Here is a 12,701-nt window from a genome sequence, read left to right as displayed (position 1 = left end):
GGATTCTTCATAAATGTAAAGCCTTGTCGTGTTCTCCTGCTCTCTATTGGAGGGGCAAGAACAGAGTATAAGACTAGGGTATTGACCAATAAATTGAACCAAAAGCCTTTAATAAACATAAATAGCCACAGATTGTGAAAGGGGGTAGGAGTATCTGGGAATCAAAACTGGTTTTTTTTCCCCCAAGCTGGAGTCATGTCTGATGTACTTAACAGAGCTTTTATATCTGCTTTTGCTACAGGCAATGCTGCTAATGTATCAATGGCAGTGAAGAAAGTCGTGATATTAGATAGCACTACATAGAAAAGTCAAATGTTGTTGATGAGATGTATCCTAGGTACTATGGGAAGTAAAGATGCCCATAAAGATATCCACAGTCCTTGAAGGAGTGTGTTATCATATCAGAATAGGTTGGATAGACTGTGTTTGATTCCAGTGCTGTTTAGAAGAGTAAGGGGTGACTTGATTAAAGTGTGTAAGATGGTCTTGACAAAACAGACATGTAAAGGATATTTCCTCTTGTTGGAACACACCAGAACTAGGGGGCACAGTTTTAAAATTCAGGTTTGACATCTCAGGAGAGAGATGAAAAATTCATTTTTCAGAGAATTGAGACTTCAGAATACACTGTCTCAGAAGGCAGTGGAAGCAGGGTCATTGAATATATTTTAAGACAGAGGTGGAGGTTCTTTTTAGGCATGGGAAATCTAAGGTTATTGGGGGTAGACGGTAACTTTGAATTCAACAGATCAGCTACAATCTTATTGAAGAGCAGAGGGGATGACTGTTCCACTTCTGTTCCTATTTCATATGTGAATTTGTTTGTAATCCTCTAGTTTTCTTTAGAAATTCATGGTGACAGAGAAATTGGGGATTGTAAAAGTTGTACCCCGCTGCAATCTCAGGATAGCCAGCGTAACATCAGTGTTGGGGAAATTTTCAGAGCAACATTTCAGGGTAAAATGAACTGGCATTTGGAAATTAATGGGCTAATAAATCAAATTCAGTATATGTGTTGATGTTCAATTAATTTGATTAAATTTTAGACAAAGCAACAGAGAGATTAACATTGTGTATATGGACTTTCAAAAGGCATTTGACAATGTACCACATAAGCTTGTTAACAACATCAAAGTCAATGGATCTCAAAAAGCAATGACTGCATTGCTAAATGGTTACTAAATTGACTAACAGACGCAAGTAGAGAGATATACTGTATTGTTCCCCAAGAGTTAGTATGAGGACTGGTGCTCTTTTTTATCAATGAATTGGGCCAGCATGACATCAATTCAAAGCTTGCAGGCAATATAAAACAGAATTATAGTAATCTGTGAGAAGGATAACTTAATTCAGCAAAAAAGACAGAATGGTGAAATGGATTGATACATAAAAGATAATGTTTTATTTGGTTAGAAGAATAAGGACGGGTAACATGAACCAAACCTTGGAACCTGCAGATGTAAGTACAAAATTCTTTTTTAAAAAATGGATCCTTGGCTTTATACCGGCCTCAGTTGGAGAACACTTTAGAAATGATAACAAGGTCTAGGGTAGAGTGAAGAGATATGAACATAACAAGAGTTGAAGTGGGCTATTCAGTCCCTCAAGCTTGCTCCACTATTTAAAAAATATCATATAATCTGATGACAACTTTAGATCCACATTCCTGCCTAACCCTGATAAACTTTCACTCCTTTGCTTAATAAGAATTTAACTATCACTGCCTTAAAAATATTCAAAAACTCTATATCTACCACCTTTCACGAATCAAGATCCAAGAACTCCAAAAACTCTCACCCCTCAGAGAAAACAAATTGCCTAATCTCTGCTGTAAGAAGATTTACCACATAAGAACTTCAATGAGGTGGAGAAATTGCAGAAAACAAAGGCTGGAGATTGTTCTCCATACATCAGGCAAGGTTAAGAGAGGAGATTTTATAGGAGTGGTCAAAAGACTATTTAAAAAAATAACAACTTTAGAATATTGACAAAGAAAAAAACAAAGCTCTCACGAGAAAACACTTTTGTTTTTAAACAGCAAGTTGTTGTGGTCTCAAATGCACAGCCTCAAAGGATGGTGGAAACAGATTTAAAACTAACTTTCAAATAAGAATTAGACAAAAAAGGGCAAAAATTTACAGGGCTAAGGGAAAAGGATGGCTGGAGACCAAGATAGGCAAGATGGGAGCAATAGTCTCACTTTGTACGAAATAATTTTATCATTTAATCCATTTAAACATCAGGCGATACTTAAAATTTAAAAGAAAAATGTATGAGATGATGTTAGCTATCATTTTTCCATGGATATGTAATAATCATGTGCAAATAGTTACTGTAGGAAAGTTATTGAAATTAAAAAAACATACAAGCTGTTTTGCCACACACTTCACATTACTGAAGTCCTTAATCTGGCTTTATGGTAAAACATGCCTCCGGACTAGAAGGGCTTATGCCCGAAATGTCGATTCTCCTGCTCCTTGGATGCTGCCTGACCTGCTGCACTTTTCCAGCGACACATTTTTCAGCTCCGGACTAAGAAAATCATGTTCAAACTTTTCAAGTGCTTAATAGGCAAGTGATAGCATCTTTGTATAGGCTGCTTCGAACTAAATTCACCAGATTACTTTTATCTAGAAAGAGCAAGGATCAAAATACAATAAATCAGCAGTTTGGGATTTTCCTATACAAAAGGAGAGCACATGCTTGAGCCCAAGTTCCTTTATCTAAATATATATCCAAGTTCCTCAGTAAAAAAAATTTACCAAACGAGAAGTTTTACATACACAGTGATCAATGAAATGTGTCATACCTGCGTTCCATATGGAGCCACCCATGCCAACATTGTCTGAAACAGGAGAGTCCTCTGGTCTGAAGAGCCCCAACAAATCATCTTTGAATTGCACTTTTTTGGAGTACTGTATCTCCACAATGGAAACAACATCAGTCATCTTCGCAGACTGTAGGGTAAAGGAGATGTCGGGCTTCCCTATGAACCTCTGACGGACAACCATTTCATAAGGGCTTTGCACTTTAACATCATCAACCTCCTCCCGTCGGAACTTATGCACAAGCTGGTCACTCGAATCACAGATTTCCAGACCGGAGCAAAGAACTGCGAGCGTTCCCTGTTTCAGGTTAGGATCTTGACCTTGGGAGTAAAGAACAGGGACTTTCAATATCAAGCCTTCCTTCCCAAAAGCCTTTGAGGCAGATCGCGGGAGTTCTTGTTGACTCTTCGTTTCCTGTTGAGCCTTTCGGAGGCGACTGCTGAACGGCCACCATGGCGGAGACTCCAGCTCAGTTAGCAGTCTGTCACAAGGAGATTAAAGATATTTCACTAGTTATCACCTGACAGAGGTTTTAATTTATAGAGCTGTTACAGAGCATGGAAAGGCAAAGAGCTGGTATAAGTGTCATGCTTTAAACAGGCCAATCTCCTCAGAAGTCTGAAGTTGTGTGTGTTAATTTGATTTAAACAAAATCAAATAAAATTCAGAAGTCTTGAGTTCCTCCATACTCAGTGCAAAGTCTTGACAGCAAGATCTTTGGGCATATTCTAAACAATTAGTTCTACCTTAATCAAATAATATGAGACTGGTCGAGCCACAAGCGATCATGATGCAAAGATAGGAAAATGAATTTAGCAAATATGTGCTTGCACAATATGAAACTAAAAGCTGCCAGTATGTTTTAAAACTCAACTGGATCACTAACATCCTTAAGGAAAGGAAATCTGCAATGCCTGTCTGGTCTAAGACTATGTGGCTTCATACCTACCTTACATAGTTAAATAGCTAATTGTTTGTGTTACATAGATGGTGGTGCAGTGGTTAGCACTGCTGCCTTACAGCACCAGAGTTCCAGGTTCAATTCCAGCCTTGGTCGACTGTCTGTGTGGAGTTTGCACCTCCTCCCCATGTCCTCCCCATGTCTACATGGGTTTCCTCCCACAGATCAAAGATGTGCAGGTGATGTGAACTGGCCATGCTAAATTGCCCATATTGTTAAGTGCATTAGTCAGAGGGAAATGGGTCTGGGTGGGTTTTTGGAGGGTCGGTGTGGACTTGTTGGGCCAAAGGGCCTGTTTCCACAGTGTAGGGAATCTAAAAACATCTTTTCAGAAAGAATCCCCACCATCTGATACAACTAAATTGCTTGATAGGCTACTTCAGAGGGAAGTTGAGACCGAACACAATGTGGTGCAAATGGGTTCATTATATATGCTCAGTCCTGCTCAACAGTTTTCAAATTCTCAGCCTGCCACGTCTGGATTTGGACTCATGTTTTCAGATTAATAGTTCTGTAACATTTCACTCCTGTAAAGGCAATAAAATTTTGCAGAATAAAATCTAATTTGACTATTGGGGAAATAAATATTCAAATAAAATTATAAATAGATCTATTTTGAAAACTCAAATTGTTATGGCACAGCAAAAGTAAAACAAATAAAATCAGCCTCATTATCACTGGATTTGCAGTGATTGAATGACCCTCTAACCAGACTTTATGAATAATAAATCTTGGACACCAAGTTTATAACTTAAACAAATGTTAACACTTTATTAATACTGTAACTACAGCAGAGCAAAGCTAAATCGCAAAGTAACCTAATTAATGTCTACGATTTAAATCCAATCTTCTTTCTCGTAAACCCCACTCTCCCATATAAACAGACAGACAGTTAAGGGACAAAGTAAAGGAAAACAAAAGATTTGCAATTTGCCAATTCGATAACCATTTCAACAGCAAATACCAGATGTTTTTGGAATCCTTAACAGATGCATTTTAATACAGACATTTAAAGCTGTATCTTGTTTGAATTCCAAACAATGCGAACAACTTCCAACAGGTTCTGATGAATATTCACTTATTTCTTCTAAACTGGAATTATTTTCTCGGAATATCAACAATGCTTTAACTGAATGCAAAGTTAGAGAGCGTAAAACACAAAGAAACCTTCTGGACCAGCAGCTTCCAAGCACACAGCCCCCAAAAACCCAGGGGGTTTCTACAGTTTCTTTCTTTTTCCAACATTCTCTGTGGCTGGCAAACACCTGCGTTCCCTTGATTGGCCAATGCAACATCCAACCAGCCTGCAGTCCTTGAGCTTTAAACATCCTGGGGCCAAAACATCTGCATTGTTCTTAGAGCAATAATTTACCAGCAATTATCTTTCCAGACCAGTCTGCATACGCACACCATCTTGTTTCTTCTTAAAACAAGCTGTTGTTAAAGTTCAATTCTCTCTTCTTGCTCACCGTTCCAAATAAGAAATGAGAAAAACAATGTGATAGTCTCAACAAAGTAAATCCTGACTAAATTTCAAGGGCTACCAACAGTGTGAGCATTATCTGCCAAAATAAACAAAATCTGCAAAAATCATCCCAAATCACACTCAAAAATTACTAGGGACCAAAATAATTCACCTACCAGTGGCAACATCTTCGTCCTGACTTTCATACTGGCTATATCTAAACCTGGTTCAGCGTAGGATCCTGCAGTCACTGTCCACTCAATAAAACTAGTTTAAAAACACCACTGTGAATGTTCCCATTGTTGGGAATCCCAGGTAGATCCAACTCAGTGGCATAATAGGCCAGCACAAAGGGAAATTAAAAGATGAGCTTATTGGTAAGCAACCTCAGGAGTCAGATACAGGTTAATCATGGTGGAATTTGAACTGATGGCATTTTTATTCCTATCTCACTAACATAGCCAGTATGTTACCCTCATATCCCCTACTTTTTTTCTCTTGCACTCCATTCCCACTGGAACATCACTCCTGTTTGAAAAAACCTTCCAAAACCTAACTCCATTTTCTATCCTTTCACCTTTCCTTATTCCCTTATTATCTATATTGTTCCCATTTTATGAATTGCTCAGGCATAATTCTGCACTGTGAAATCTCAGCCTTTGTGCCCCTATTGTACACCGGATAGGACAAAATCTTGTACAGCATCTACTTCTTTCCCATCTTTTCTTTATTTAGTGCAAAGCTGTCTACACAAAAATATCTCTCTTAATCAGCAAGGCAGTGTTTGGGGATTGTTAAGTGAAATATTTGTTCCAAAAAAATAAACACAGAATAAGTAATCCAATGCAGATGCACACCGTACGCTGACTGAAACACAAGCAATCACATTCTCTTGCTTATTCAATTATATAAGCCCCAATCACCCTGAGAATTCGCAAATTTATCTAGGTCATGAAATTGCGTGTGTTTGTGCAAGATGATTATTGTGTGCCCAGTTGTTCATTCTGCATTCAATGATCTTCTAACAATTTGTGCTAGGTAAAGGAAGACCTAGGGCCAAGACACAGTAGTTTTGTCATGCTACATAGGTGTCTGCAAATCACCAGTAAGAAAAGGTCTAACTACCTCTACAAACTGCAACAGCGCTGCTATTATTGAGTTTGTCAGTCAGCATCCTGACTGATCAAAAGCTGAACTTGGCCAGACATATCAATGCTGCAATTATAATGGAATTGCAGTCTTTGGTAAGTGGCTCAAGTTCTCAAAGTCTCTTCCCCAAAGTTCACCATTGCCAGGAATGAATGGAAGCAGCTCAAAATACACTCAACAAGTTTGGTACCATCAATGGTAATCTTGTATTGTTGACAATCTTCCATGCTGCTAGACTCAATCTTCAACACACTCCTCTCTACGTCATCCTTCCTGTACTATCCAGAGTGCATGTTTACTTGACATCCTCTCCTGACCCTCTACCATTCAGGACAAGATTAGAAATATCACAGGAATGTCATCATCTCCAAGCCCACATATTCCAACATGAATATGCCCTTATATTGTTGCTACCCAGCACCAATACTTCCGTGGCAGACTGTCAACACAAGCAGAATCCCCTTCCCACAACTGCCATGGACAGGATCCGGCATAATCACCCTCAGCCCAAAAACAAGCAACAGACTATCCAGTTATTTTATTCAGAAAAAAACACACTACAGTAGCAGACTATCCTTCATGCCACAGATCACTAATTAAACAATATGTCCCAGCCTAAGAAAAGCTTTAGCAATTTTGTTTATATTTTGGAAAAACCGAAAAGGATACTTCATTTCTTTTAAGTCATCATGGTACAGCTATCTCCAAGCAAACACAATGATAAACTGAGTCAAACTAGTGATTATTTGTGCAATACAATTCCTGGGAAACTAGGCCAAGCTAAAAATGGCCAATAATGCATGCATAGGTAGTCCTACTGACAATTTGTAGCAAAGATAGTCCACCCTTAGAAATACTTTCAGAAAACAAAATCAAGTTTCAACTGCTCCCAGAGTAACTGTCTCATAACTACTCTGCATTGTAAGAAATTAATCCATGCAATAAAAGTCTCAAGTTGATTCTTATAAAATATTAGTCTGATGATTATGGAACATAGTGATTACCCTAACTTCAAAAAATCAATCAGCTAGGAGACCACCAAATAAATGTCGTCTAATAGAACACCAGCTAAAAACAGCATGTGAACAATACAGCGGTTTAGCTGTTTTATTACTGAACTGACAAGCCAGAAGTATGAACTAATAATAGAAAGATTTGATTCCAGATCCAACATGGTAGCTTGTATAGCTAGGGAGTGAAAACTATAGACTTTCACTTATCCAACCTATACCAAGGACTGTGTGTGAGGGACACATGCCACAAAGTGAGGTTAGATTGAGAAGGATTGTCATGAAATTCTTTCATGGAATGTGGACATCACAGGTTAGGTCAGCATTTATTGTCTATCCCCAACTGCCCTGAATCGAAGTTGATTGCTTGGCCATTTTACATGGTGTTAATTATTGATTATATTTCTGAGCAGTTAGGGATTACAGATAGACTTCCTTAAAGGGGAATATTAAAACTTTGACAATCATATTGAGTAAAACATGCTGTGTCAAGACCAGTTGAAATTTATACCTCATTAATATACATTACAGAACAGTTGGACTTAGATTTAGTTTTGGTATAAATTTTAGGAAGGAATGTATTTTTTGAAAAAAAAGACTAACATTAGACCTACATCAATATGATGAACTATGGATGCCCTAGGCCTCACCCCTCACATCCACCTGGTATCTAATCCATACCACCTCATGTCATTAACCCCTACCCTCCATGCCAAGTCATTATTCTTCTCCGCCACTCAATCCTACGGGTAAAGTCACCATAGTCTTACCAGACCACGGCCTGCTCGCTCATTCAAGAGAGATAACTGCTGGTCATTTAATCTGAGAGTCACCATGCCTCAGGCCAAGGGAGGGATTGTGAAGGAAAGTCTTTGTGGTAACCTCAGCAGATGCATGAATTGAACTCACGCAGTTGTCTGGATCAGACTGAATAAGATGTTGAACAAGCTTGTATTGGTTTTGCTCGAGTGTGAGCGACCTGATAGAAGTATGTAAAGTTATGAAAGGCATGGATAGGGTAGATAATTGGAATCTCTTTCCCAGAGTAGGAATGCCAGGTACTAAGGGCCATTGTTTAAAGTGAGAGAGGGAAAGTTTAAAAGAAATGTGTCAGGCAAGTTGTTTTTACACAGAGGGTAGTAGATGCCCGGAACACTGTCAGGTAGGCATTAGAAGCAAATACAACAGCAAAGTTTATAATGCATTTCAACAGGTTCACAAATAGGCAGGCAGTACAGATATTTGGACCACATGCAGACAGACAGAATTAGTTTAGAATAACATCATGGTTAGCTCAGACATGGTGGGCCAAAGGACCTATTCTTGTGCTGTACTGTTCTATATTCTGTGTTGGTATCACTCTGCATTGCAAATCAGCTGTCCAGCCAACTGGCCTAGTCAACCCGCTTCAATCACTATACACTCTGTTTGAAACAAATGAACCTTATAGGGACAACAGGATGTGTTAAACGTATCTATTACCAAAGTCCAATAAAAGTGTCAATCATCCTGATCCTTTAAAGTATCTATAACAGGATATAAGCACCTGAAACCACTTTACCTTGTGTAAATAAACATCATGAAATTCACAATGGATCAGATGCCAGAGTTATAATGAAAACAATGTCCTCTCTGGGATAAAGCAGTTTCAATGCCTTAACGAATATCTGGACTCAGCAAAGATAATGCATAGTAAATACATGTTGATAACCGCAGCTGTTGGCGTGTTGATATCACCTGTTATGAAATCCATTTTTGAAATCATTAGTTTCTGTATAAGCAGTATCTGTGAAAATTGTAACATTCAGAAAACTTGGTCTTCTCTTAGTTACATTTGAGTTCCTTTGATGGTTGCAATATTCAGTTTTGCACAGCCATAGGGATGGGCTTGTTACAAGATTTCAGTAGTTCACTGAAAACAGCTGAATGTTCACTGAACAGCAATAGTTACAGACAGAGCCAAAAACAGGGTCTGTGCAGAAAAGTGTGTTTCAAAAGCCACTGGCTCTGTATTGTTGGGGCTAAGACAGAGGTCCAAGGGTCAGTTGGACTCCTCTATACAGTTAGTATTCAATAGAAATTCATAAACCATAATGGCCTTGTGTGGAGAAATTAATATTTCAGTGCAGCTGAAAGTAGGAGTTGAAAAGCTCACAAGCAGAATTTGATTGGTATAGCAGAGTAAATTTAAAGATGAGGGAAAAACTAAGTACAGGCTTGGTGAAACTCACAGTCTGTGAAAAGCCAGAGTTGTACCTGTGATTAAGTGGAGTGCAGTTCTGGAGCCCAGAATTTAGAAGAGCACAGACTCAGGAAAATGAACTACCAGAGCATAAGTGGTTATTGAGGCAGTCCACAACAGACTGGCTTTTGAGGAATTTCCAAAGCTAAGTCTGCAAAAAGAGAAGGACAAGAATCTCTTGTAAAATTTCAATAATATTTGGTGACCCACACTATCCTAACATCTGAAGGGGAGGGGAGAGGTTGAAGGTTCCTGAGAAATCCATGGGATGTGTCTGATCCACATTTGCAACATGATGTACTTCGTGGAGTTTAATCACAGTGTGTCTGTAAACTATATTGACTTCAGGTTAACGTTGGATGTTAGAATGCATACTATATTACTGTTTTAACTTTTTAACGAGTAAAGTTTATTGTTTAGTGTTGAAAACCATGAAATCTTTTAGTCCTTGAGTGGTTTTAGTTTTATAGTTAGTACCTGAAGATATGATACTTTGTGTATGTTTCAAAAAAAATGTTACTGATCTAAGCCAGATTCTAACAAATTTGGCAGTGTAGTCTGAGATCATAATACATTGGACTGGTAATCCAGAAGATCAGGTGCAAGTGAGTACTGCAGATGCTGGAGATCAGAGTCAAGATTAGAGTGGTGCTGGGTAAGCACAGCAGTTCAAGCAGCATCCAAGGAGCAGGAAAATCGACATTTTGGGCTAAATCCCTTAATCAGGAATGAGGCCCTTCCTGATGAAAGCTTTTGCCCGAAACATCGATTTTCCTGCTCCTCGGATACTGCCTGAACTGCTGTGCTTATCCAGCACTATTCTAACCCAGAAGACCAGGCTAATGTTTAGGGTAACGGGTTCAAATCCCAAAGAAGATGGTGAAATTTGAAATCAGTTATTAAATATGGAATTAAAAGCAAATCTAATGGCAACTGTGAAACAATCATAATTGTTGTAAAAATCCATCTGTTTTGGGGCCTTTGTGTGACTCCAGACCTACAGTAATGTCAGCAATTCTTAAATGGTCTCTGAAACAGCTCAATCATACAAAACAAACTTCAAAGTGAGAGGAAGAAACAAAACCAGATGGATCACAGCAAAGTCAGCCCTGTCAAACCTGCTTACTTCTTACTAACATCTGGGGACCAGTGCCAAAGTTGGACTTTGCTCTATAATGAAGACAGACTTATTCAGTACATGTCATCTCTTTAATATCTTCTATTAACTCCACATTTTCACCCTCTGGAAGACCAACATGCTCTATTCAAGAACATGGGGTGGCATGGTGGCTCAGTGTTTAGCACTGCTGCTTCACAGCACCAGGGACCCAGGTTCAATTCCAGCTTCGGGTGACTGTCTGTGTGGAGTTTGCACATTCTCCCTGTGTCTGCGTGGGTTTCCTCTGGGTGCTCCGGTTTCCTCCCACAATCCAAAGATGTGCAGGTCAGGTGAATTGGCCATGCTAAATTGACAGTGTCAGGTGTAAATGTAGGGGAACGGGTCTGGGTAGGATGCTCTTCGGAGGGTTGGTGTGGACCTGTTGGGTCGAAGGGCCTGTTTACATACTGTAGGGAATCTAATCCTATTGTCTCTATGGGGTCCATAGTTGCTATATAAAGTGTATAGTTGTTGAATGGAAATGGAATAGCTCTAGGGGTTGGTTGGGGACATAGAGGGCAAGGATGTAACATTCACACATACTTTTCTCTCAGGCCAACTATGGTTCACAATCTCCAAGGTGCCATGAGTCACAAATCCTTTAAACGCTGGCCTGACTCCATGAAAACTATAGAGGACAAGGAGCTGTCTTTCCCCTGCTACTGAGCCAGCGAGATTGGGAGTGCAAGGTGTGGGATTGCAATCTAAACTAGCTTGCACCCTTAAACTGGTGAAAATAAGAAACCCAGAGAAATATAAATCCTGAAGCTATATCTTAGCCACCATTTTCATCACGCCACAAAGTTTTCCAAAGTCTATGAAAAGCATGCTCTCAGAATCTGAGTTTATACATGAAGTGTGGCCAGAGGACTGAAAACATTTAGAGGTCTATAAGCAAAGTGTGAACCAGCCCTTAAATGTGATATAATTAGCTCAAGGCCAATATGTGCAAATAGAAAGTTATACAAATCATTAAAGACATGAAATATTAAAATTAAATGAAGTATAGTGGAATAAAATGAAATGCACAATCTTGACTTCCATTCATTTGTAAGTTTTGCAATACATAAAGTATATGAAAGAGCACAAACAAGGGGCTGTTTTGAAATTGTACAGCTGCTATTCCAGGATCCCTGATGATATTCTATCACTGGGGAATTTCTATTACATCTAGACCCAGCTTTCTTCATGCATAGGTTACTGCTTCAGAATCTCATTGTCCCAAAAGGTTCACAGGCAAATGAAAACATAAAAATGCATTCTCAATGGAAAAGCAATTTTGTTTATTGGCTGCAAACATCAGCCAACTAGTGAAAGTATTCAACCCACCCTCAAGGATTTTATCTAGGAATGCAAATTTGAACCTTCTACCTCTGGCACCCAGCTCTTCCATTCCAATATAAACATCATTCCTCTGTTCACATACTAGGTTGCACACATATTGATGTGCAGTAAACAGTTTCTTTTTAATTCTAATGTGCACTGTGAAATTGCAGGAGTCAACACAAAAGAAATCACAATCTGTTCGGTACCAGACAATAACTGGATCAATATAGCATCAGATTGAAACAATTTGGGCAGTTTTCCGAGGAGGAAAACCGAACAATGTTGACACTGAACAAGTAGAGGAGATATGAGGAGGCCGACTGAAAGTTTAACCGAAAAGGCTGGTTTTAGGGTGGCACGGTGGCTCAGTGGTCAGCCCTGCTACCTGACAGCACCTCAGGCAACTGTCGGTGTGGAGTTTGTACATACTCCCCCTGACTGAGTGGGTTTCCTATGGGTGCTCCGGTTTCCTCTCACAGAGGTGTCACCTTATAGAGGTTTACAAATTATGAGGGGCATGGATAGGGTAAATAGGCAAAGTCTTTTCCCTGGAGTCAGGAA

General features: G+C 39.2%; 1 protein-coding gene across 5 annotated transcripts in view; it reads right to left on the bottom strand.

Moving 5' to 3' along the window:
- Positions 1 to 12,701, bottom strand: part of snap47 (synaptosome associated protein 47) — a 61,867-nt gene that overhangs the window by 37,063 nt on the left and 12,103 nt on the right. For all 5 annotated transcript variants that reach the window (XM_072570046.1, XM_072570047.1, XM_072570045.1 and 2 more), the window contains exon 3: positions 2,810 to 3,309. In XM_072570046.1, the coding sequence (XP_072426147.1) occupies positions 2,810 to 3,309 (500 nt within the window). The remainder of the gene's footprint in view (positions 1 to 2,809; positions 3,310 to 12,701) is intronic.

The sequence above is a fragment of the Chiloscyllium punctatum genome, chromosome 5, assembly GCF_047496795.1.
Source record: "Chiloscyllium punctatum isolate Juve2018m chromosome 5, sChiPun1.3, whole genome shotgun sequence".
Lineage (NCBI taxonomy): Eukaryota > Metazoa > Chordata > Chondrichthyes > Orectolobiformes > Hemiscylliidae > Chiloscyllium > Chiloscyllium punctatum.
This window is presented reverse-complemented; position numbering and strand designations above follow the sequence as displayed.